General features: G+C 37.9%; 1 protein-coding gene across 13 annotated transcripts in view; it reads left to right on the plus strand.

Annotated features, from left to right (window-relative positions):
* LCLAT1 (lysocardiolipin acyltransferase 1) overlaps nucleotides 1-27,971 on the plus strand; it is a 233,680-nt gene that overhangs the window by 145,546 nt on the left and 60,163 nt on the right. Inside the window, exon 6 of one of the 13 annotated variants that reach the window (XM_064572070.1) lies at nucleotides 14,071-20,772. The exons of the other annotated variants lie outside the window; for them this stretch is intronic. Within the exon in view, the coding sequence (XP_064428140.1) occupies nucleotides 14,071-14,120 (50 nt within the window). The 3' untranslated portion in view covers nucleotides 14,121-20,772. Of the gene's footprint in view, nucleotides 1-14,070; nucleotides 20,773-27,971 lie in introns of those variants that run through there. 13 annotated transcript variants of the gene reach the window in all.

A 27,971-nucleotide genomic window follows, 5' to 3' on the forward strand; every position in this document is an offset into this window, starting at 1 on the left:
TTCTTTAGATGAAGCAGTTGTATAGGTGGCAAGGAGATCACTTGGTCTCTAAAAAGAAGTGAAGAATGCATTAGAAAGAATGAGCGATTTGATTTGCCCTACCAAGAGGCAATAAACCTGTTTTTTACCTACTCTTATGTGAAGGTGGGCCTCATCTATATTCTGGGAGTGATAAGTCATGACTCCTACACAGAGGAGGGAAATTAATAGGCAAATTACAAATTTTCTTTGCAACGGAAACTTGACACTGAAACAGATCATCTTGGTTTTTACTGTTTGAAATTCAGTAAGAGTTCCAGGAACTAATTATATAGCCCAGGTAGTGACATGGAAATAAATATACATAGAAAACCCAGATACTCAGGCATGCAAAAGGGCCAGGTCAGTTTATTTTTACACAAATAAAACAAGATTCAAAGATGCCAAATAACATATTAAAACAAGAAAAAATAGTACTAATAAACCAGCAAGGATATGCCTAGCCAAGGCTAATTAATATGTCACCCATTGCTTGTCTAGATATCACTAATGCAATACACTGTATGATTTGTAACATCAAAGCATGCTGTGATGTTACAGGTTTAACGTGCTAAAATTTACCCCCCTTTTCAGTCCTTTAACTTAAAAGTAAAATTGGATAGCTGATATGCAGTTTACTCTGCATTTGTCAATCAGCACATGAAAGCATGCTACTGTCACAGTTTAGGGCATTGTAAAAACAGTTTGTATAACTGAAATGTATTGATTACAACCACAGGAGAAAGACATGTTACTTTGCAAACTAGGATGTGATGATCAATTGGCTAAACTATCCCCATCACATCTGTAAAATGAGGATACTTGCCTTTTGGGATTATTGTCAGGAATAAATGACATAATCTGTGTAAAAAACTTGGCTCAGTACTTGGACTATGCTTGGTGTTCTATAAATACATCATCATAATTATTACTAATTATCTGTTCAAGTACAGGTTTCAGCTGCTGAGCTTTGAGTTTAGCACTGAACTTAAGAAACAGAATATTTGTGTTACATCCTCTAAGGTCAACAAATGGAAGTCCTCTGGAACTATTTTTATTGTATGAAGTTAAATATATTTCTTCAATTTTTAAAATTTAGGTTATCATTGTCTACAAATGTTGAAAACAATGTTTTATAATTCACGTGTTATACTTGGAATGTTATGATAACTGATAGAGGAAATAATCCTACAAAGTTTTATTAAGCACCTCCTATAATCAGGCCCTGAAACTCTAATAGTAAAATATAGACTTGTGTTCACTAATAGCTTAAAGCCCACAGGCTATTGAGGGAAACAAACATCTGAACAATACTGTACACCATTTCACCTTTCTCTTTGCCTTAAATACTCCCTCTAGTCTAGAGGTGAATACCTATACACCTTGAAAATGGGGCTTGACTGTTGCTCTTCTTAGAAATTTCCCTGCCCTATCCCCTCTACCATAGTTACTCATTCCTTTCTTTGAATGTAGTTCATACATTCTTACATCAGTAGGATAGTAATTTGTTTATTTCCATGCCTATCTCTTTTACTGGACTGTTAACATCATGGGAGTTCTCATTTATCTTGGTGATCCCGGCTCCTAGCACAGCGCTTAGCACCTACCAAGCACTCCATAAATGTGGATGAATGGATACTGTCTACTCTTCTTCCCCTCTCCAATCCCTTTCCCATATTCCACCATGCACTTGAAAAGAAGTGATGAAACATCAAAAAAATGAACCAAAACTCATTAGTAGAAAGGAATATTAAATAATGAAATTGATAAAATTTTCTTTCCTAGCTTAATAGTTGTATTCACATATGATGAAGCCCTATTAATGTGACTTTCTCAATTCAGAATGAGTTATGTTGTTTATAGAACAGGTCTGAAATAAATCATTTTTTCATGTATGATGAAGGAGGTTGCCAAGCAGAGAACAGTGTGAATAAAACTGCTGGATGATTGTTTAATCCATTTCGTACATTTTAATAGCACTCATTTGATTATATTCAGTTACTACATTGATTACAAATGATAATGAAAGAGTTGCCTATTTAAGTACATCCGATAGGAACTATTATTTGCCAGCCTGCTACTAGCAGTTTCCTTTAGCAAAATACACTTGAAGCAACAAAAATGCCATTTTTGAAGAAGTCTGAACTGGAAAATAGTTCCTCATCTTCCCAGTTAATCCAAATTAGAGTGCTTTTGAACTCCCTACCCTCAGTTTTGAGTGGCTGTAGAATAAATGCTTAGTTGAAGGACTTTCATAATTTAAAATCAAATACAGATCAGTATATTCTGGCATATGGATCATAAATTCTATATATCCCCTCAAAACCAATATTCAGTATTTATGGTAAAATTAACCGCCAATGAATGCTTTATCTATAAGGATTTTAGTAGATATGTATCATAAAACTTACTATTTAAAAATCATTCTCAACACTTGAAAGTCCACTTTTTGGGAGCTGCAACTAGATAATGAGCTAGACCTAGGATTTCTTTAAGCAAGAAGAATTACATTTACTACTTATGCTGATTTTTGTTTTAATGTTGCCCTTTCTATGATTCTACATTACCAAAATATTTTAGGGTAATGTTCTAAGTCTCTAGGAAGTTTTTCCTGATCGGCTATATTTGTTATTTGAAAACTAAGGTTATTTCACATTTATACTAAAATAGTGTGTGTTTTTTGTATGTCAGAGTTGGGCTAGATTAAAAAAAAAAATCGATAGAACTGGAATCTATTTTGGATCTCCTAGGTTTCTGTTGATGTTATTTAACTGCATATTAGTCTCCCTGCCTGCTTATCCTCTTTGCTATCTTCTTGAACTCTTTCGGCTCTTATAAGTTAATAGCCAAGAAATCCATTGCTATTTCCAGTTGTTTTAAATTACTTAAGGCAAAATGCAGTAAGTCTTGACCTTAAAAATATCAAGAGAATATTATACTAGAACTTCAGTGAATTAGTCACATTCAAGAAAATACTTCTATGCTTGGTAAACTGTTCATTTTAATTATTGGCAGAATGAATGAATTAGAATTTAACATCACTTTTTAAGAAGAGTGACCCTGACTAGCTAATCAAGAATTTGGGCATACAACTTAAATCCTAGTATTAAGTCTGCAAACTCCATATGAAAATTTTTTAAAAATCTGGCAAAATGGCATATCAATCTTATATTTTACCTGGGATTGATCGTGGCATCTATCTAGAGAGTGGAAATTTTTGTCTGAAACTAATTTCAAGGAAATATACCAATCCATGTAGTATTTCACTCAGGCGGGGCTTTTAATCAGTGGGTTGGGCAATGATGAAATGTTCAAGTCTCAACATTGAAGTCATTGTGTGGCTTCTTAATTGGCTGAGCTTTCTTCTTTCTCTTGCATAAGGAATAAGCCCCACTAAGAAACTCCTGCCATACTAGGCTCCCTGTGATTTTTCACTCCCTCCAGTTACATGCAGAAGACATTTCTGTGACATTTTAGAAGACAAGTTCCTGCAAGTTCTATCAGAACGTGTAAAATTTTAATTATAAAATTTTTATAATTCTGTGACTCTCCATTTTATTTGCCACACATACGCATTTTCAAAAAAACTTACATAAGAAATTATAGTTTCACACTAGTGTCTTTAGGACTTGGAACTCAGGGATGTAGTAGAGGCCTGCTGTTTTTCATTATAAGCCTTACTGTGCTATTTGATATTTTAATCCATGTATATATGTTATTCTAATGAACATTAAGGGAAAATAATCAAAACTTTCATGAACTTGTTCTTGCCAGAATACACGTTTTTTTTTCTCTATATTCACATAGTCCTGCAGATTCACCTAGTTGGTTTTGGTCCAACATTTTATTATGACAGATTTCAAACATGCAAAGTTGCAGAAAAATTTACAGTGAACATCCATACAGCACCATCAAGGTTCTACCTCAAACATCTTACTCTACGTGATCATGTACCTGTTAGATAATCTGTTAGACACCTGGTTAGTTGAGTGTAATCCCTTATTAGTGCTCTTTTACGAATTCCCCTTTTTGGCTTTTTTCTTGATTTGCATCAGGCTGTATTGTTGTTTCATTTAGCCTTATTTACTAATTTCCTTTGCTCATATGTGTGTGTGTATGTATGGGTGAATGCACACATTTTCAGAGCCAGAGTTCCCACCAAAGTGACCAGTTATTTCTCCTGGATTAACCATCATGTGGGAAGGTCTCTCATTTCTTAGCACAGTGTATAAAATTGTGATCTCTCCTTCTCTTTCTACTCTTGTCTCAGGAATTTTATTTTAGTTGAAATGAAACAGTTTATAATTAATGCTTCCCTAGGAAAAAAAGCAATGAAGATTTTATTGGATATTTTTAAATTTGTCTACAAAGTTTATACCATATAGGAATCTTGTTATATAATCCTCAGATGTTTTAATCAAGCATAAAAGCATTATATAATCTATATTTCCTCCATAAATCATGAACCTAAAGGCTCTCACCTTGATTACACTAATTTTCAGAAATGATTGCCTATAGATTTTATTGGTTTGCCTTTGATCTTTTTTCCTTCTTTATGTTCCTTCAATTTTAACCATTGCCTTTTTGAAAATGAGGATTATTATTATTTTTTTTTTTTTAAGATTTTATTTATTTGACAGAGAGAGACACAGCAAGAGAGGGAATACAAGCAGGGAACACAAGCAGGGGGAGTGGGAGAGGGAGAAGCAGGCTTCCCACGGAGCAGAGAGCCTGATGTGGGGCTCCATCCCAGGACCCTGGGATCATGACCTGAGCCGAAGGCAGACGCTTAACGACTGAGCCACCCAGGCGCCCCTATTATGTTTCTTTTATTCCCTGAAACTTAAAGAGTATCAGTTTTCATTGTGTTGTCTGGTATACACCCATTTGTTATCAGAATTTCTCCCATCTTTTTATTTTCTTTCTAGATACTGTTCTGTGTAATACTTTATTACTGGTGTACATCAGCCCTCTGACCTTTCCCCTTCTTGTCAGCTTTCCCATTCCTTATCTTTCTCTCAGGCCTACCTTCTTTCTGGTTTTTATAGTAGACCCAGAATTTTTCTTCTCTCAAGCTTTAGTCATTCCTTCAAATCACTAATATATTGAGTAATTATGTGCCAGGACTAACAGGAGCCACAAAGATGCCTCCACCCTATCTCCCTAGTCTGCTCAGCTTAGATTCTCGGTGTGTCCTGCACATACTGTGTCCTTTCCCACCCATCACATTTACCCTTGTTTGCAGTGCCATTCTAATCCATCTATCCTGTTTCATTCTTAAACAGCACCCATGAGGACCCAGCTACTTTGAGCTTCTGCTGACCTTAAGAGGTACATTTAAAAATAGTATGTTAGGCCATTTATATCAAGGTGATATTTATACCAAAGGTTTCAGATAATAGGTCTGCATAGTTTTCCAGAAGAGAGCCTGAATTTTAGGATTCTGAGTTTGAATATGGTATGCTATCACTTTTCAAATATTTTTATTACGTGCCAAGAAATGTTGTAATATTTCTGGGCGACTTTTCAACACTTAAGTTGCCGTGAGTGAAGAGAATTGTTTAAGTGGTAAAACAACCAAAGCAGAACACTAACTTCACTTCAGTATATTATTTCTTTGGGTTAAAGACCAATAAGACTAAGATTGTGGGTTTAATCCCATGCGGGCCAGTTAACTTCCCACAAGCAAATACTTTTCAGTATTCACATGAATAGAGCTAGTTTAGCACTGACCCATTTATCATGGTCAGTGGTGCAAGCTTCATATCCCAAAGTTAGCATATGCAGAAAGTAATACATTTTAATGAAAGCTTTTGTTATTTGGCTTTTTTTTTTTTTTTAATGCAGTGCCAGAGACATACCAACAAAGTGATATGAATGTTGTATATAGTGCTTTGTAAATAGTATAATTCAATTGGTGTATAAATATAAAGTGATTTAACTATATAAATTTTTTTAAATGCAGAAGAAAGGAATAGCATGAAGTTGAGAAAAAGACAAATTTGGGCATATGCCAGTATTGGGCTATTAGGGTGACTAGAAGTGATGGGGACAGGAGGCACCTGGCAGACCTCTCTTTTTAGGTCAAGGGGAGTGGTTGGTTGTCATCCACCCAGCTTCTTTCTCAAAAGGATTTCCAGTGCCAGGCTATGGTAGTTAGAGTTCATCAAACAGACAAGTGGATGACCTATAGGGCTTTGACTAGGAAGTAGTGGGTTGATAAGTATGCTCAAGAGAGATTATCCTTGCAGCTGTTTTAACAGAACAGCAGAGCAGATTGCTGAGCTTTTAAGATCCCAGCACTTTCTGGTACTATAGATCTTACTGGAACTTATCAGCAACTTGGAAAATTCCCCTGAAAAGAGTGTATAGTTCATTCGTCCTGCAGGCAGCCAGGTCCAAAGTATTTCAACTCCCGACAGTTAAAGAGAGCCTTGAGAAGTTATTTCATAAAGCCAGCCTTTGGTAAAATGGTTAAGGAGCGGAGATTTGTTTCAGAGGGCATTGCCTAGCCTTTCTGTACTCCACATCCTTGACTGAGATCCTACTGTTCTTTGGCCATCTAAGGCTTCTACCTGGACACACATGCAATGTAGATTGTTCTGTCCTCTGGACTTGTCCAAAAGCATCAGTTCTGTCTCTTTTCTTTAAAAGTTTTTTCAGACCAGTTCATCTAATCAGCTATTCCTTTTAAAAGCCTGTCTTTTTGTTCCTATGTATTATTCACTTCCAATAACAGAGAGCTTTTTATTTTAATGCTCTGAAATAAGAGTGGTGCAAAGTTTAAGCATCATGGACATCTACTCGGGAGGCTTAGACAGCCTGTTGATCCTTTAGTGGTGCTCTTCCAGCCATACTCACTCAGCGTAAGGTCAACCCTAATTTCTCATCTCTTGTCTTTAGATTGATTACACATAAATTTAGAGGAAGATGAGGTCTCATCTTTCTTTCAGAGACAGTCAAACATAATAATTGAGAGCATTTCAGTAAGGAAAGAATTGGGCGAGAATTGCAATTTCATATCTTCCTAGCCATGTGATCCTGGTGATTTATTTAACATTTCATTGGTAAATGAGGATAATAAAGCTTTACCTAAGATTTACTTGTGCTGCTTCAGTAAAATATATTTAAGAAGCTTAACATTAATATATCATGCAAAATATAGAAGAAACAAAGTTTTTAAGAAATAGTACTTGACACAGAGTAATCACTCCAAAAATTGCTTCCTGAACGTTGCAGTCTTTGCCACAGGAAATTATCAAAGAAATTATTCAAGAAATGATCCCAGGTTTTTTAAACATGACTATCTAGATGGAGAAAGCCCAGTGAGTACACAATACAATGAAAAGAAAAAGACCTACCACAAAACATAATCATAATATTAAATTTCAGAACACCTGCAATAAAACAAAGATCCTATAAGCTTCCAAAGAGGAGAAATAACATTCAAAAGATCAAAAATTAAAATGGCATCATGTTGTCCAAAGCAACACTGGTGGAAAAAGTGGAGGAAGTCCTTCAATTTTTTATTGAAGGAAACTCATTTCCAACTAAGAATTCTGATATATCCTAATCCTCAACCAAGTGTGAAAACAGAATGATCATTTTTGAACATTCAAGATCTCAAAATTTACCTCTCATGCACCTTTCTTAGGGGGCTACTGAAGGAGGTGTTCTAACAAAGGAGTAAAGGAAAAAGATGAAGATTGTGGATTCGGGAAACCAGGCAAATAGTATAGGAAGGGTGTCTCCAGGATGAAGGCTGTGCTACAGGCCTTGTGGACTATACTCCTGATCAGAGCAGCGTCCACATGGAGGGTACCAAGAAGAACATCTCCAGGAAGATGAAACTGCTAGATGGTCTGATGTGTATGAATGTACTGGAAAGAGATTTGTGCTTCTAGCTGAGTTTGGGGATGAACTAGTGGCAGGTTTCTAGAAAAGTAAGCAAAGAGAAAAATGAGGACATTATTAACTCCAGGGAAAATGATTAGTAGCACAAGAAAGAAATGTAATAGCCACTAACAACTACACTGAATCTCTGTCTCATTTTATAATGTAAAGACTAAATACTAACCTTACTAAGAATTATGATTAACTATATTGGAGCCATGGAGGGGAGGTATGGGAAGAAAATAATGTGAGAGCAAAATCCCTATTTTTCATAGTAAGAAGTTGGTAACAGGAAGACTGGGGGGGAAAAAAGTCATTGTAGGCATTTAGCCATAGGGAGGTAAACCTGAGGGGAAGAAAGCTTAGAATGTTGGAAATGCTTATCTTTGGAGAGTGACATTACAGATTAGAGGCATCAAGCAGGTGATTGCTTCTTGTGTTGATTATAAGCCACAGCAAACATTACTAATACTCATCAATGTGGTTCTTCTCTCGGGCAAATGGAAGCATATAGGCGTCTAAGCACCCTTCTGACTAGTCAGGGCCATATGACTAGCTCTGGCCTAGACAGAGCACGGTGACACCGTGACCCTTCAGCTCCTTCTTCCCATGCCTCAGCAACCTGGAGGGAACAAGGACAGACTGGAATATATCCAGTGGTCTGGAAATCTTTCCTATGGTTTTTTTTTTTTTATAACTGTGACTTCTTAGCTTAGAGAAGACTAAGAGAAGATTTGGCAAACTTTTCCATAGAGGGCCAGATAATAAATATGAATTCATTGCAGTGAAAATTAAGAAGTGGGTCTGTGTTTCAGTGAAACTTTATTTATGGACACTGAAATTTGAATTTCATATAGCTTTCATGTGCCATAAAATATATTGGGGTTTTTTTCAGCCATTTAAAAATGGGGAAAACCATTCTTACTAGCCTACAGGGTATACAAACACAGGTAGATTTGGCTGACCCACTTTAAATATTCGATGGACTGTATCACAACTGTTGTTTTTTATAGGACAAAACTGAAACTAAAGAGTGGGAGTCCCAGGGGCATCAGTTTCAGCCTCAAATTTCCCCGCATAATGAGAGCATTTCTACAAATTAGAGCTGCCTGCAATGAAAAAGCCTGCCTCAGGGTGTCTCTGGGCTTGAAATGTTCATACAGAGATGGGAGGTTGCATTAGATGACCGCTCAGCTCCCTTTTAATTCTTGCATTTCATGGCCCTATAACACAATTCAGAGGAATCATTCTGATAAAGCTGTTTTAATGTTTTCCAAAGTATAGTCACTTCCTGTGGGTTTTAGGACAGTTCTTAGAAAAAGTTATGTCTGTGTATGTGTGTGTGTTCTTAAGTATTTTAAATTAAGCATTTATGGTGCCAAGGTTTGCAGAGACTACTTGCTAGCCTAAACATGTTTGCACACAGCAGTATTTTCTAATTTAAATTCAATCATAATCTCCAAACAGCCCTAGCCTAGACTAGCGGAAGGTATAAACTTCATTTTCATCTCATTAGGCCACCTGGAAGCTGCAATCAGTGAGTAGTCTTGACGTCAATAGTCTGCCTGCTTCATTAAAATGATAATTTCATGGCTTTAATTCCCTTTGTAAAATGTACCACTGTAGGACTCTATATGCAGATTTATTCAAAACTAGACCAGTTTACATGTCGCATTTTAGTGTATTTATTTCTCCAGATTTCTCAGTGTATTGCTATTCTTAGGAATTGCTTTGGCTTTTAAAAAGTGTTCAAATACCTACAATATTTAGATATTTAAGGCAATTTCAGCCTAGTAAAATTTATTTTAAAATAATTCTGGGGCGCCTGGGTGGCTCAGTTGGTTAAGCGACTGCCTTCGGCTCAGGTCATGATCCTGGAGTCCCGGGATCGAGTCCCGCATCGGGCTCCCTGCTCGGCAGGGAGCCTGCTTCTCCCTCTGACCCTCCCCCCTCTCATGTGCTCTCTCTCTCTCTCTCATTCTCTGTCTCAAATGAATAAATAAAATCTTTAAAAAAAAATAATAATAATTCTGAAAGCGGTTTTATCAGTGACCTAATTCCTACTTTGAGTGAAATATGCCTCCCCTTTTTCCCCTATAGTTCTGAAGCTCCACATTTTTTTTTTTTTTAAGATTTATTTATTTTCGGGGGCGGGGGGGTAGGGAGCAGAGGGAGAGGGAGAGAGATTCTTAAGCAGACTCTGCCTGAGCACAGAGCCTGACCCGAGTTCACAACCTGAGCTGAAACCTAGAGTCAGTTGGTTTACTGACCTTTAGAGAAAGGTGCAGTAGCAGTTTTAGTGAGTGATCAGAATGAATTTAGATCGTTCCGGAAATTGATGAACAAAATCTTTTATGTCATGTGAAGTCCTCTAAATTACTTTTTATGTTTTGAAAGTGCCATAAACGTTTAAACACCAAGTTCACGTTTGGTCAGAATCTTGAATTCTGACTGATTCACCACCAAAGGAGATTAATCAAAAGAGATAACCTAGGGGCAGCTGGGTGGCTCAGTCAGCTGGGCAGCTCAGTCAGCTGGGCTCTGCCTTCAGCTCAGGTCATGATCCCGGGGTCATCAGGCTCCCCACTCAGCAGGTTGTCTGCTCCTCCTTCCTCTGCCCCTCCCCCCTACTTGAGTGCTTGCTCTCGCTCTCCTTCTCAAATGAATTAAAAAAAAAAAAAAAAAAAGAGAAAACCTAGAATCCACTGCTGCCCTGACACAAACTAAGGCTCTCCCAATCAGTGCCCCTAAACCAGTTACAGCCTAGACCCTGAGGGTACCTTGGACCTTTCTTTCACCTACTTGCCAGTACCTTTACGTTTTGCTGATTTTCCTCATAACAGTTTTATCCTTTTAGCCCTCTTTTGCTGTTTCCTTTTCCTTTTCTGGTCTCCAGTGGAAAAACCATTCACCAAAGTTTTGTCCACTTTGGCTCTTCTCTCATTGTAGTTTCTCCCTTAGAATATACCTCATGCTTGTGACTACCACCATTATCTGTTAGCTAACAATTTCCAAATTTATACTTCTGGCTAACTGGTCTCCTGCGTCTGACTTACCTGTGTCTCCAGTAAGTGGATTGGATAGTTTTGTTTAGATATGTCACTATCACAAGATATGTCTAATGCCAAACTCATTTTTTTTCCCATTTTCATTTCTCTTCAACAGTGCCACCATTCTTATATCCTCTCAAGCTAGAAATGTTCTAGGAGGTGGCCCACAAAGATTTAATGTAGAAAAGCAAAGACTTGTTCATCTGTTCCTTTTGAGGAATGCCAAAAATTTGTCTTGTTGAAGGCCAGTTGAATAGAATTAAGTTCTTCTCAGCCCAAGCGTACCCATGAGTATCAATTCCATTAATAATGACCCAGTGAAATTATAGTTAGTCCTCAGTCAGGCACCCTCAACTTCCACCACGGCCACCATGCAGAGATTCATGGTGCTTGTCATTAGACATGGAGGATAGAGATTTAATTTGATCAAGAGTTTCTAAGTCATTTGAAGTTTTAATTAAAATGGACAAAATTCCCAGAGGGTCCTGAAATTACACGGTTTTCAAGCATCATAAGATGAAGGATGGCCCAAAGCATCAGTCCAGAGCTATTGGCTACTTACTGGCTATAAACAGATCTCCCCTAGTTACTTTCTAAAATAGGAGTTTAGTAAGTGACATTCCACTCTGTTTCTTGGATGAGGGTCTCATGCAACTCTTTTCTCAGTACGTGACTGAGGATCAAATACAACTGGGTTTATAATACAGATTCAGTAAGAAGAGTGAGTATACCCAATTTTCTGGTCCATCTGACATCATTATCAGTGATTATCCCAGATGACTGGGACATACAAGTCATGAATTTAAAGCCATTATTTTAAGATATAATTTAACTTCTCTCACTGATACTTCAATGAAAATGAAGTTAAGACTGAGACAGTTTTATTAGACCAATTATAAGTTATCCATTCATTCAACAAATACTTATTGAATGTCTAAAATGAGATAGCATTGAACTAAGTGATATATGACATCTAAAGGCATTATAATATTCAGACATTACTCTTGAGGAACCTATACAATTTAGTAAAATTCCTGATTGAGTTGGTGAGTTTAAAAAAAAACCCCAAAAAACTGAGATTAAAAGCTTCCTGCTTCCATATGGTTCAGTGATGAATATAGTATCCAGTTCCATCCATGTCGATGCAAATGGTGGGTATTCATCCTTTCTGATGGCTGAGTAATGTTCCATTTTATATGTGGACCACATCTTCTTTATCCATTCATCTGTTGAAGAGCTACTTTTAAGCCATTCTGAACACTAATAGGATCAGGAATGATGTTTTCTTAGCCCCTCCCCACCCTAGAACAGGGACAGCTTAGTTTGACTTTGAAATGAACTTTGACCTTGCAACTTAGGGCATGATCCCCCCCCACCACACACAGCCTCTAAAAGCTGTACCCGCAGCAGTATATGAGGCAAATAAATAGCCTTACAGTGACTGAACTGTTTTTCTAGACTGACAAATATACCAGAGCCTAAGTTTAGCCTTCATTTTAAATGTGCAAGCTAGTGTTTCTGAGGGAGTCTTATTGAATGTACTTGTTATCTAGTTGGTTTGCCTGACTTTCTCAGTGTGGGCAGTAGTTTTGTACCTATATACCTGTGGTTTAGAAAGGTGGAGGCTACGTCTGGGAGGGTCTTGGAGTGAGTCAAGTCAGAGAGACCTGAAGTCATACTGTGACCATAGCTGAGCCAGCTGTAACACAACTACAAGAGAGTAGCTCTAGTTGCTAGGTCTGCAGAGAGAAAAGGAAATGTTGGCCCAAGAGTCACTGATAGATTTTCATGAGAATGATGGATGGTAGTATAGCACCATAAAGATAAAACTATAGACCGAGATAAATGATCCACAAGAGAATATTCATTTATATGGTCACCCTCCTCACTTAAAAACTTTTAGTTTTCTCTTTCAGGCTGGATATAAAAGATAATATGAATAAATCTCCTTTTAGTAAAGTAACAAGTACTCCAAGCAAAGTAAATTCACTGAAATAAAAGCTAACCCTGGTTCACCCTAGGAATGTGATAGACTGTACCATTTCTCAGTTTATTACAGGTCAATGAAGGAAGCATTTAAAAATTTACATGTGAGCCCATTATTCTTTCAAGTTGAATTAGGTATTCATAATCATACCTAGAAGAGTAATGGAAACTTTGCCATTTCAGTACCGCATGCAAGAAAGCATACCATAGCCCTGTCCTTTTCCATTGGACACATTCTCAATTAGAACAGTGTGTTTTTTCTGCTGTGGGTAAATGTTGATTAATTGATGTTTTGTTTGTAATAGGTTTCAGAAATGGAAAGAATTTCAGTTATATTTGCAGTGTAATAAAATTAAGATATTTAAGTTTATTTAAAGGGCTTTTGCTGCCAAACTTAACATTTTAAGAGACTTTTAAAAAGATAATGTAAAGACCAATTGTATTCTTTCAGATTTTAAAACCTGTGCTTATTGAGAATAGCAAAGTACAATTTTGGGGCCTTCACTCCAGTCCTTTTATGCAGTGGAAAACACTACCGCTGGGAGGCAGGAAACCAGGCTTCTAAGTGTAGTTCTTTTAAGATTTTTTATTCATTCATTTGAGAGAGACATCGAGGGAGACCATGAGCAGGGGGGAGGGTCAGAGGGAGAGGGAGAAGCAGACTTCCCTCTCAGCAGGGAGCCCAACACAGGACTCAATCCCAGGACTCTGTTATTAGGACCTGAGCTGAAGGCAGATGCTTAACTGACTGAGCCACTCAGGCACCTCTAAATGTAGTCCATTTATTCAGCCAACTCTAAGCCTATTTGAACATTTACTTAATTTCTCACATCTTCTGTTTACCAAACTGACAATGAGAAATTCTCAACTGTCTCCCAATATTAAACTCCTAACCCCAACCCTGGGGCTTTAGAATCAGACTGATCTAGGTTAGAACCATCATCTTGTCCCTTACTGGCTTTTAACCTTGGACAAATTACTCAGGTAACCTGAGTCTCAAGACCCACTTCGTGGGGTTATTATGAGTGTTGAATAATACTGGATAGTACCCAGCTTACCATTTGGCATTCAGTGGGATTTTTTTTTAAGTCTTTGTAATACAGAGGAACCATTTTTCTAACAGGTATTTGTATGAAGAGTATGTTCAAAGCAATGTGGAGAATACAAAGATGAGAAAGACATGCAGCCTGCTCTTATGGAGTAATCACCTCTGGTTTTGAATAAACACTTAGTATAAACTAGAAAAATGGTAAGTGGCTGTGGGAGAAGGCCACATAAAGGGCTGTGGGGTTTAGAGAAGGAAGACAATATATACAATATCATGAAATCCCAGAGATTAGAGGAGTACGCGGAAATAAAACATGGTCTTTGATGTTGTGATTATTAACCCAGACCATGGCGATGTGTACCTAAGAGGTGGATATTGCCCATCCTGAGCTGCATCTATTGATACTCAAAAGATAATGGATCCTGACATGATTCACTGAGAAGAGCATATCATCACTTCTGAAGTATTCGTGCCAAAATGCATACCTTTGATTTAGTCACAAGAAAACATCAGACAAACCAAACTGAGAGTCCACAAAATAACTACCAACGTTGGTTCCTGGATTGGATCCTTAGGCAGAAAAAGGACAATAGTGGAACAATGGGCAAAATTTGAATAAAATTTGACCTCTAGATTACTGGTAAAGTCTCAGTGTTAATCTCATTTTGCTTAATTGTATTATGGTTGTAGAAGATGTTAACATATAGAAGGCATATAAGGTCAAGTTTACTGGAAGTCTTTTTAGTATTTCATAATATTTTTTACAAGCTTGAATTTATTTCAAAATAAATTTAAAAAGAACAGCAAGGTAATTCATCCTCATAGTATAAATCCTTTGCAGATTCACATAGCTCAAGTAAAGATCTGTTTTAGATTTATACAGGAGGATTAAGAGAAGCTGAGCAGTCACAGCAAAGCTATTCCTAAATTAAAAATTTTTGACAGGTTTCATTTGACCCACGACCAGAAAAATAAAATGATGCACATAAAAACCAAAGAGATCCAAATAATGTTCTCAGAATTTGTAGTATTCCAGTTTAGAACAGGTTTTACCGGCCAAGACAAACTATCCCCTCCTTCTCCCCATCCCATGATGTGTATTAAAATTAGAGCATTCCATGGCAATGAGGATTGACCTTTAAATTCTGCTTCAAAAATGTTTTGCTAGCTATTATTTGATTGGATAGGGTAGCTAGTTTAAAGATTTGGGGGGGGGGTTTATTTTAAAGGGCCAGATTTGTATTTTCTAGTATCTGTTAACTATTTAAGATTACTTGTATTACTTAATGAAGACCTTAGGTTCAGATGATTGATTTAATCATACTCAGTTTATGAGGATATTATCATTGGTCTTGGGCAAAGCTTCTCTTTTGTTATTTATTCCACTTTATCCCTGTACCCTACTCCCATTTCTTCTTCATTCATTCCATAGGCAGTCATTCTGGTATATTTAATTTGTATCTTTTGCTTCTAAATGTTCCTTTAAAACTTCATTTTATGTTCCTATATTTTTAAGGACTCATAAATCTCATTCTGTTTGTTTGTTTTATGTTCCTATATTTTTAGGACCCTTCTAAATCTCATTCTGTTTCTTACTTTTTCACTTAGCATTTTGTTGTTAAAATACATTCGTGTTGTTATGTGTGTGTCTAATCCTTGGCCACCTTCTCCATGGCATGTCCTTTGCACATCTCATTTACAACAGTCCCAAAGATGTACCCCCAGGAAGCCCCCGGTTCTCACCATCACAAGAACACCACAGTGAGTATGTTATAAAGGCTCTCTTAGATGTCCATGTGGGAATTTCTTTAGGGATAGATGCCCAGGAGTGGAATTGCTGAGTCCTAGGACTTTGAGACCCTAATTTGGCTAGCTCCAGATTGCTCTCCAACCTGATGAGTTCCTGCCCTCTGAACTTCCACTGGCCATCTGTGCGAGTGCCTATCTGGTCTCACTCCTACAGACATTTGGTGTTATCCCGCTTTCTCCTTTTTGCCAGTTGAATATGTATAAAGTGGGTACCCTGTTGTTTTGATTTGCTTTTATTGGATTACAGAGGATTTTCATATGCCTATTATGTTTTGGGGTTTCCTCTTCGAGGTTTATAACTCCTGTTTTTCTTTTGAGATTACCATAGTGATTTACTGATTTGTACAAATTCTTATGTTCTAGATATTAATTCCGTGTTCAGTTTGAGACATTGCAAATATGTTCTCCAGTTACATATTCATTGAACAGAAATTCTTAATGTAATCAAAATCATAATTTTTTTTTACCTTATAAGTTATGCTCTTGAAGTTTAAGAAAATCTTCCTCGCTACTTATCAGAAAAACAGTCTCTAGTTTCTCTTAATTGTATAATTACCTTTTACATTTCTGATAAAAACAGTTTCTATTCTCTGTTAATTATGGAACTACCTTTTACATTTAGTTTTTATCCATCTTGAAACCTCCGTTATTGTTGATGAGGACCGAGTTTTATTTTTCTCCAACACCATGTATTAAGCAATGGGTCTTTCCCCCATTGCTTTGTGATGTCACCTTTGTCATTTTAAGTTCCCAGACATCATCAGAATGGCTTTGAACTCTATTCTGTTGCATTAGTTTGTCCTTTTTCAAGAGATATCTGGTGTTTGTTTTTTCCTAACTAATGGATTCTTTTAGAATGTATTTTCCTTATTAAAGATCCTGTTTCTTCTCAAGGAACTAGTTTATGCATGTATTAAACCAGAATAGCCTCCTTGCTCTCACTGTTTAGCAGCATTTCAGCCCACAGTGATCTTGTCCTCTGAACTCGCAGTACTCCTCTTCTGTTACACTCACTTCACTTCTGTTAAAATTTTACATTAACTTTTAATATAAAAAATGTTATTTATTTGAGGGAGAGAGAGCACGAGTGGGCAGGGGCGGGGGGAGTGGCAGAAGCAGACTCCCCACCAAGCAGGGAGCCCAACATGGGGTTTGATCCCAGGACCCCAAGATCATGACCTGAGCCAAAGGCAGCCGCTTAACTGAGCCACCCTCGCGCCCCCTTGTATTAACTTTTATTTCCTGTGTTACTGCTTAACTTTTCATATGCTTTCACATATTCCAACTAGATTATAAACTTCCAAAAGGCAAGGATTGCTTACACGTCTTTATACCTCCTATCGTAGTTGTAACTAACATAGGATCTGTAATACTGGACTTTTACATCAGTACTTTTGATTTGATGGATGTCTTTTTTTAAAGATTTTATTTATTTATTTGACAGAGACACAGTGAGAGAGGGAACACAAGCAGGGGGGAGTGGAGAGGGAGAAGCAGGCTTCCTGCTGAACAGGGAGCCCGATGTGGGACTCGATCCCAGGACCCTGGGACCATGACCTGAGCCGAATGCAGACGCTTAACAACTGAGCCACCCAGGCACCCGGATGTGTGTCTCCTTAAAAAAAACCATAAGCATATACAGGCAGGGACTGACTTACGAAGGACAGAGCACAAATATACGGTGTCGACATGCACTAATTGAATGTACCATATCTTCTGTGGCAGGATTTTTCCAACATTAGACTTTTTGTTATATCTCAATTTCTCCATATTAAAAAAGTTTTAATTTACCAATTCTTTTTTCTCCCCCCCCCTTTATTTTTAGTAATTGCATTTTATTTAGTTTTCCTTAATGAACTGAGCGAAAAGCAGTTGTGGTAAATAAATCATGTGCAAGGGAGAACAATACATTATAATTAGGATTCCATTATCATTTAATTAGGCATTCCATTATTGAATTGGTGTCTCTGGCTTCTCCTGGTCTCTGACTAATCCTGAAACAAATTCTTCTTTGTGGGTAAATATTAGCCTGTAATAATTAGAGTATTCATCTAAGCTAAGGCTTTTCATTAAATCTCTTTCTGATTAAGATAGCTCCCCAAGTACAGACTGATTTAATGTGATTTATCCACTTGTGTATCAAGGTCTGGTGGAAACGGTTTTTAACACCAGAGGATTAAGAATATTAAGATCACCTTGATATTCACAGATCTCTCAAGTATTTAAGGCGTTGCTGTTTGAGTTGTTCTGTCCACCTAGGTCTGATGTCTCAGCTAATAAATTCTCGTGTGTCACAAGTGCTGTAATGGGCCACTACTGAAAATAGTACACTGATTCTATTGTGTATTAAAATATTGCACATAGACTTAGGACATTCTTGTGTTCTTAGGTTTGGGACTCAATTTTCATTCCAACTAGCTGGTTCGACATATCAAACGTGCCTTTTCAGTTTTACCAGAACTTCAGGGTTAACTAATAACTAGAAACAAGCAAACCATTGATAAATATGCTTAATGAAGGGCCTCCATGGACATGAATGCAACTTGTTTTGTATTAACTACTTGGACTCCTTATTGCTTCCTTGCCTTTTACCTTTCTTCAGCTTTTCCTCTATTTTCCAATGATGAATATTTAATAGATATTAAGTATTGAATTTAATTTTGTTTGGGTTTTTTTTACTTCTTTCTTAACCATTTTCCCCCATACTTTATTCAAGTCTAACCTCACCATTCACTCTTACACTTTTAGCCTTTTTCTTCTGATCCCTTTGTCTAACTTATTTTTATTTTTGTTTAGTCCTTCCTCCTTCCCTGCTGTGTGAACAGGAAGAAGTCTGCACCGTTGTCTGCATGTGAATAGACTACAGCTATAGTAACTAATCAGAGGGAGCCAAAGCATAGATTCTAATTTGTTGCAGTCAAAAAAAATCCTGAAAATATGGTCTTTTTTGGTTATCAAGAAAGTCCATTATGAAACAAACTAAATGATGTGTTCTGATCACAATTTTGCTCCAGTTTTTGGAAATCCTGGGGTTGGGGGGCAGAGAGAGAGAGAAAATATGTGTGTGTACATAATTATCAGTGGAGGGGGAGGAGGAATGCCATGAAAGGAAAAGAAAGGCATTCCACATCTTGAACTTTCTGAGGTCCCATTTCCAGCCTGTCCCTCAGCCCTCAGTATCCTGAGAATAGCTGATTCTTCCCTTCCCCCTCCCCTCACTCTGCCCCCATTGAGCTCTTCGCCCATTTGAAAACAGTGACAAGGAGGAACCTGAGTCAGTAGGGCAAAGGATGATGGGAGGTGCTTTGGAGTCAGGACTGAAGCTGAGGGGTCTCAGACCAAGTCTGGCTAAGATTCTTCACAGGTCTGGGCATGGTTTGAACAGCTGAGCTGCTCAGCAGCAGCAAAGGGGCCACCTTGTCTGAGTCAGCAGAGGGAGGTGGTTGATGAACCGGTTAGCAGACCACATGAACCAATAGAATGATAAACTGTAACTGCTGAAATACTCTGGTCATTTGCAAAGAACCCCCCGCCTCCATCCTGGAACCAAAGTAGAAACAGAGCATCGTGTAAGTAAGGCAGCAAGTACTAGTTAAGAAGAACGTCTGCACTGATAGAATTGCCGGCTCTCAGAGTTTTCAAGCTAGTGGGAACCCCATGTGTCTCACGGACAGAAAGAAAAACAGCACAGTAGAGAATTACAAGGCTTTCTTTGAGGAGGTTGGTTCTTCTATTTCAAGACCTATTTTTGAGAATTGATTAGGAAACAAATACTTCTACGATAATAACCTCATTTAATGAAGAGACTGCATTCCAGCATGCTCAACGAGGGGTCTTTTGTTATTAGGGAGAAATGATACAGAAAGCACTCAGCAGTGCATTCCGAATTTCAGGAAAAGAATTTCAGTTTAAAAACAGCAACTGAGCCACCCAGGAGCCCTGAAAAGCCTGCCATTTTCAGTGGGGTACTTGGGCCTCCCTGAAAAGGTGAATTTGACAGAAGAACATCTCTGGTACAGGAACAGCACAGGTCTTGAGATGGGAATGTGCCTGGTGTGTTCAAACAAGGACACAAAACTCCGTGTGGCTAGAGCAGAGGGAGGTAGGTACATTGTCATAGAAAAGGAGGGGCAGAAAGGTAACAGGTGACCAGGGAGTGTACAGCTTGGTGGAGCATCGAGCATGGTAAGGACTTTGGCATTCTCTCTGGGTGAGGTGGTCAGCCTTTGGGGTGAGGGGATGAAGGGGGTTGTAATGCAGTGATAACATTATAAAAGGATTACTCTGTTTTCCACTATTATATTGAAAAAGTCTGTAGAGGGGAGAGTGGGCCAACAGGGAAACAATTAGAAGGGTTTTTGCAATAAGCCAGGTGAGAGAGGGGGTGGCTTGAGGTCAAGTTGGTAAGGTGTTAAGAATTGGCTGAATCCTGGGTATATTTTAAGGTAGAACCAACAGGACTCTCTGATGGATTGGATGTGGAGCTTAAGGGAGGAAACAAGGATGACTGCAGGGTTATTGACCTGAACTGGAGGAAGGACAGCTTTGCCCTTGAGGCAAAGACTGTGGGAAGCACAGTCTTATGTGCAAGTAGGTGGGTAGATGGAGTGGTAAGAGCCTGTAGAAGTTTCTTAATTATTTTCTCAGAGAAATAGGATGAGAATGAGAGATGGTGAGGAAGTAATGGAGGTTTGAGAGAAAAGCTAAGGCTTTTCTTCAAATCTGGGCAGATAGAACACAGAACGGTCTACGGAAACATGTGTGATTGCCAAGCAGTACTGGGGGCCCACTTCTGGCCAGTCATCAGTAATCTACCAAGGACTTCCTTCCACTAGTCTCCATTCCCAGCCAAAAAATCAAATAAAGTATGCCCCCCGAAACATGGACCTAATAGGCTCAAGTGAATTTCTGGGCGAAGGGGGAGGCAGCAAACTCAAAAACCTTCAGCAGCCAGAGGGGTTACAGAAATGGGTGAAGTGAAAGGAGATAAAACTTTAGGAACTGGGCGCCCCAGTTCCGTTTCACTTATTTGCTTTGTGGAGGTACAGTGGAGAATTTTTACCAGGGAAAGAATGGTAAATTAGGTATCAGGGGCACAAAATCAGATTACTTTCTGGCTAGGTCGTAAGCCTAAGTGAATGGTTAGGACTTCTTAAAATCTACTCATAAAAAAATACAATCCGTCATTGATCACTGTGTAAAGGACTGAAAGGAGACTTTCCCTGTGTAGTAGAGGGAAGGGCACTAGTTACAGAGCAGGAGGCATCTTCGCAGTCTGCCCAGCCTCATCCACAGCCACCCTGCAAGAGTCCTTGAAGCTGTGCGGGGTCATCTGGACACAGGTGTTACACCGTGTGCACAGCCAAGAGAACGCGGCTACTGAGTTGCTGTGGGATGTGAAGGGACTGTTGTTCTGGGTGGTGGAGGAGGGAGTATTTCGGGGGGGTGGTTACAGGGGGTGTGTTAAACTAGTTCCCAAATGTTTTATAAGTTTCTATGTCATAGTATTAAAAGCAGAAGTATATCCTCCAAAATCTGAGCTGTTAAGCAGATTGGATGCTATACTGTTACTATAATATTGAAGGGTACAAGGATGTGTGTGTGTGTGTGTGTGTTTCATTTGATAAACCTGCTGTTGTGGCAATCTAATGAATTAGAGATATCTGCTTCTAAAATATTGATCTCAAGACACATTGTCTTCGTCTGTTATCTTTTTTTTTCTTTGTCAATCCTAATTGAATTATCTGTGACTTTTTCAGAGGCATGTTGATTTGATCTTTTTCCTTTCTAGATAGCAGCAAGAAAACATGTTAGGTATTATTTGTGGACTGGAAAGAAATTAGGGTGGTAGAAATTTTAAAATGTCAGGTTGCACTTAGAGTAATCTTTTAATTAGGAAATTATATCTTGTATTAGCCAGGAAAGGAAAAAATGGTACAAAACAATAATGCAAAGCATATGGATAGGTTAATGTTCATTTGAATGAATAGGAAAATGTTCTGCTTCCAACCAAATGCTAATACAAAAAAAAAAAATCATTAAAAATTAGTGCATAAGTTTTGGCCAAGTTTCAAACTTTAAATACTTTGTTTTCTGACATTTTGGTTAGACTCCAACTAGCCTAAGTAAAGCTCTGTTTAGACTTTATTTAGACTAATATTACAAATTTATGATATATTATCACTTCAAGTATTTTTTAGGGCACATATTTGAGAAGCTTTAAAAAAACAACAGCTTTTAGAGGTACAATTTACTTGCTGTAAAATGGCAAGTACATTTTAAGCGTACAATTAGATGCATTAGATAAATGTAGAGTCTCACATAACTACCATTATAGTCAAATTTTAGAACATTCCATCACCCCAAAAAGTTCTTTCATATGCCCTCCCCCCCTTAACAGTCAGACATCTCCCCTGAACCCCAGTTGCTGGAAACTGCTTATCTGCTTTCTGTCACTGGTTTTGCCTTTTCTAGATTTTTATATAAGTGGAATTAAGTAGTATGTAGTCTGTGTCTGGCTTCTTTCACTCAGCATTTATCAGTTTACTCCTTTTTATGGCTGAGTGGTATTTTGCTATATGGAATATACCACAATTTGTTTACCCATTCATGGACTGACAGACATTTGGGTTCCTTCCACTTTTAGAATATTATGTATAAAATTGCTATGAACATTTGTGTATAAGAATTTGTGTGGGCTTATGTTTCCTTGGGTAGAAACCTAGGAGTGTGATTGTTAGGCCACTGCCAAACTGTCTTCCAAAGTGGCTGTGCTCTAGAACCAGAGAGTTCCAGTTGTTTGGCACCCTCACCAAAACCTCACCAAAAAAGCCTTTTTAATTCTGGCCATTCTAATAAACGTGCAGTGGTGTCTTATTGTGGTTTTAGTTTGTATTTCCCTAATAACTAAAGATGTTTAAGTAGCTTTTCTTGGACTTATTTGCCTTTCATGTGTCTTCTTTGGAGAGCTGTCAAATCCAGTCTTTTTACCCATTCTTAAAAACCAGATTGTCTTCTTGTTGAGTTGTAAGAGTTCTTCATATATTTTGATTATAAGTCCTTTCTCAAAGAGATTGGGAGAAAAATATCTGCAAACTATATGTGACTTGCCTTTTCATTTTCTTAAGGTTGTCTTATGGAGGGCCGAAGTGTATAATTTTGATGAAGTACAGTTTCTCCATTTTTAAATTTTGGGTTTTTGTGGGTTTTTTTTAATCCTAAAATTGTTGTGTTGCCTACCCCAAGTCAGTGATTTTCTATGTTTTCTTACAGAAATTTTATAGTTTTAGCTTTTACACTTAGGCCTATGATGCATTTTGAGTTACTTTTTAGGTATGGTGTCAGGTAAGCATCAGATTTGTTTGCCTTTGCGCATAGATACCACTGTTCCAGCACCATTTGTTGAAAAGACCATCTTTTCCCCCACTGAGTCATCCATACAACTTTGTTGAAAATGAAATTGACAGTGTAAGTGTGACTCTGTTCCTGGACTCTGCGCTCTTGCACTGATCTGTCCATCTAACCCTCTTCCAGTACCTCACCAAACCGTTACGGTCGAGTCCCGACATCAGTTAGTGGAAGGCTCCAGCTTTGTTCTTTTTCACAATTTTTTTCTAGTTCTTTTGCATATCTTTATAATATTTAGAATCAATTGTTGCATGCTAGGCATTTTAATTAAGATTGCTTTGAATCTATAGGTCAGTTTGGAGGAGAAACATTAACAACATTGAATCTTCAATCTGTGAACATGGTATATCTCTCCAATTACTTAGGTCTTTTTAACTTCTATTAGCAATGTTTTATAGTTTGCAGTCTTGCACCTATTTTGTTAAGTTTACTTCTAGGTGTTTCATATTTTTGATATTATAAATGACAGTCTTTATAATTTGAATTTCTAATAGTTCATTGCCAGTATGAACAAATAATTTTTTATATTGAACTTGTATCCTGCCACTTTGCTAAATCCACTTATTCCAGTAGCTTTTTTGTAGAATCCTAAAGATACTCTGCAGTCTTTTATATTGCCTATAGAGTTTTACTTAGTGTTATTTTAGGTATGTGCAATTGAGAGACCAGGAATATTCTAATAATTTGGGTTGATTTTTCAGACACCTCTCCCTACCTAACCCCTTGTTGAGCCTCTTTGTGCTGGTGAGCTTCTAGCTAGGTCTAGGAAAACAGGTGAGAACCACTGGTTTTTATCATACGTTAAAACTTTAGGTCTTTACATACTACTTATAAACACTGGAATGCAAAAAAGCCAGACCCCACTATTAAGTATAGCCTCAGCTGAGTGAATACCGGTGTTGGAAAGTGGTAACCTGTCTAGCACATGGCTCTAAGACTCGGGTCACAGCTTTCTCCTTAGCCTGAGGGTGCAGACCAGCAGAAGTTCAGCGCCCCGTGCCATAATCAGGAAACCTCTATTAGGCCTCTGCATTCTCAAGTTCAGCAGCACCCCCTAGCCCCCATTATCCCACTGCTGCAGATTTCTACAAATAGGAAACTTAGATGTTCTACTAATGAAAAGGACTTTTCTCACGCACCTCTTTAAAAAATTCCTGTTCTTTTCCTGGTATGTGAAGGTATTGGGATTGACTGAGAAACTCGGCTGAATTAGAGTTCAGGCAGGCAACTCTCTCCAGTCCAGCCAGGTTCATAACTTCCTGACTGGGTCAACTGCAGTGAGAAAGGATTTTCTGTGGTAAATTTAGGAGCCACCAGAGTTTTCAGGCAAAATTGCAATGTTGGGCAGAGCTGGTCTTTGCCTTCTTCCCTTTAAAATTCTTTCTGCCCAGTCCCAGTCATTTTGTGCCCTCTCACTGTCCCCTAATCAAGCAAGATCTTTCTCCAGTGCCCCAAAGGAAGAATAAACTCTTTTCAGTACCCTAATTAAATCTCCTATGGTGACACAACTTAAGGCAGTTACTGTTATAAGTCACTGTGTAATGTGAATTAGAGTAAACTGTTTCATCTTAAATTTAAAAATAACTGTAATAGACAACATTCACTGATCACTAAGGATGACCTCAAATAATCCTCCCAGAGGTAGTGTAGGTTTCAAAGGCCACACCTTTAACAAGGAGTGTAATTAGACAAAGAACCCACAGTCTTATCTGATTCTAGAACCCAGCTCTTAAATATAATTCCCCATGGCCTCCTCTGCTTAGAACCATCCCTATAACCCAGTGTTTTCCAGAGTGTGGTCCTCCAACCCTCTCCATCAGGTCAGACTCCTGGGGTGCCTGTTAAAATGTGGATTTCTTCATCTCACCCATACATGCTAAATGAGAATCTTTGGGAATGAAGCCCAGGACTCTTCATTTTCACCTAGTTTCCCAGGTGATTCTTAGACCACTGAAGGTGGAGAACCACCCTCGACTAAGGAATGCATCTCTGCAGTTTGTAAGAACTGCCATAAAATTTTAACTCTGCATTCTCCATATGAACCTGCAGTCAACCTATTCAGATAAATTTGGAAAATAAAGTCTTCCTTTTCTGTCCAGCTGTTTCTAACAGTTAGGTGACTTTGCTCTTTATTCTCAAAATGCTACTTCATAACTCAGAACGCAAATGAAACTTTAGAGAAAAACTTTTTCTTCCCCAAAATGAAGACTTAAAGAAAAGAAAAAGAAAGAAAAAACAAGGGCACCTAGCTGGCTCAGGCAGAGGAGCATATGACTCTTGATCTGGGGTCACTGGGTATAGAGATTACTTAAATAAAAATAAAACTTTTAAATGAAAAAAATAACCCTTGACATTTGATATTTCTTAATGTATACTATGTTAGTTTCCTAGGCTGCCATTAATAAAATCACCACAAACTTGGTGGCTTAAAAAAAACCCTGAAACTTTATTGTCTCACAGTTCTGGAGGCCAGAAGCCCGGAATCAAATGCTGGCAGGGCCACCCCTCTCCCAGAGCTCCATAGGAGAATTCTTCCTTCCATCTGCCAACTTTCTTCACGCCTGTTCCTTAGCCTGTGGCTACATAACTCCATCTTCACATGAAAATCTTCTCCATATCTCTGTGTCCTTTTCTGTCTCTAAGGACATTCCCATTGGAATTTAAGTCTCACCTGAATCCAGTATGATCTCATCTCAGTCCTTAATTATGTCTGCCAAGATGCCAAGACCCTATTTCTAAATAAGGTTGTTTGAAGTTCTGGTGGATGTGAGTTTTCAGGGAGACACTATTCATCCCACTACATATATTTATTTGCTTCCCTAATATATTGTTATTCTCCCAGTTTAAATTTCAGGATTGGTAGCTATTTATCCAGATATTGACTCTTCAACTTTATTGAAGTATGGTCGACACACAATGTTATATCAGTTTCAGGTGTACAGCAGTGAGTTGACAGCTCTCTACCTTATGGTGTGTTCACAAGTGTAGCTGACATTTGTCACCATATAATTCTGTTACAATACCATTGACCATATTCCCCATGCTGTACCTTTTATTCCCATGACTTGATTCATTTCCTACCTAGAAGTCTGTATCGTCCAATTCCCTTCACCCATTTTGCCCATCCTCCATCCCTCTCCCCTCTGGTAATCACTAGTTCTATATTTATGGGTCTGTTTCTTCTTTGTTTTGTTCTTAGATTCCACATAAAAGTGAAATCATATGATATTTGTCTTTGATTTATTTCACTTAGCATAATATGCTCTAGGTCCATCCGTGTTATCATGAATGGCAAGTTCTCATTTTTTGTGGCTGAATAATATTCCATTGTGTATATAAATACACTACATCTTTATTCATTCATCTATCAATGGACACTTAGGTTGCTTCCATATCTTGACTCTTGTATATAATACTGCAATAAACAGAGGTGCATATAACCTTTTGAATTAGTGTTTTCACTTTTTCTGGTTAAATATCCAGTAGTGGAATTACTAGATCCTACGATATTTCTATTTTTGATTTTTTTGAGGAAACTTCATACTGTTTTCCACAGTGGCTGCACCAATTTACGTTCCCACCATCAGAGCATGAGGGTTCCTTTTCTCCACATCCTTGCTAACACTTGGTGTTTCTTGTATTTTTTATTTTAGCCATTCCCACAGGTGTGAGGTGATACCTCATTGTAGTTTTGACTTGAAATTCCCTGGTGATGAGTGTGTTTATAACTGACTTTAAACAGAAAGTCCAGTTATTATTCCAATGACTGTTTTTATGCTGATTCATAGGAATTGATCCCTAGGTAGAAACTCTTTTCACCCTCTAATTCCTTTCTCCTGATGACTGTTTCCAAAGAAAGCATCTGCTTCTTAATACTTGGTTTACCTTGTTGGCCCCCAGTCTTGATTTCAGCCCTCTGCTGCTCAAATGTAATAGAGTTATTTACTAAACAACTGGGCTTGATTATCAGCCCTGACCTCTGCTTTCTGATGAAAATCAACAAAGTTTACTAGAAAATAAATTCACCCTTAATATCTCTTCCCTATCCCCAGTCCTCATTGATGCTTTGGAGAGTATTGCTTTGAGAATTTGGTCAACACTAAGGAAGTTCTGGTTGAAGTGTGGGGAATATTTAGAAGAATCTTTGATCCTCTCTCATCTAAGGCATAAAATACAGAGAAAGAACATTGTTACATGGAATATTCCCTTCCCCAATCAGCACTAGATTCTAGCAGACTCCATGGGATGCAAGCAAATGAGTTTTCTGCCTGGCAGAGCACATAGCAAGCCATAGTTACTCAAAACCAAGAATGTAAGTCTACAGATGTAGACTGCCACCTATCTGGTATTCTGAGCATTTAAAAAGGTGTAGAGTACTTGGGTTAGTGTGCAATTCTGTGTAATGTTACCATCTGTCTTTGAGCTTTATCGACATAATTTAAAAAGAAAGAAGTACAAAAAGGAAGACAGCATGCCAAAAAAGAGAAAAATTTAATCTCTGTTGGCCAGAAGTATCAAAATGGTATACAATGTTATCAGTAGGTCAGCTCTCTTCTTTGAAACACATCCTTCTGAACTACATAAAATCTATTTACTTTTTTTTATTTTGTTGTAAACTTCAAAAGATACTCCATATACTGTATAAGAATAGAGCCTCCTGTTCTTTTGCCATCTTGGAAGAACCTGAGACTTTTGTTCTTTGGTTGAGCTACACACAGCCTGATTCTTTATCCTCTCAGTAGAAAGGAGGTTACAGTCCT

Source organism: Mirounga angustirostris, unplaced genomic scaffold (genome assembly GCF_029215605.1).
Source record: "Mirounga angustirostris isolate CCGP_5_RB_7025 unplaced genomic scaffold, mMirAng1.0.hap1 SCAF_10, whole genome shotgun sequence".
Taxonomy (NCBI): Eukaryota; Metazoa; Chordata; class Mammalia; order Carnivora; family Phocidae; genus Mirounga; species Mirounga angustirostris.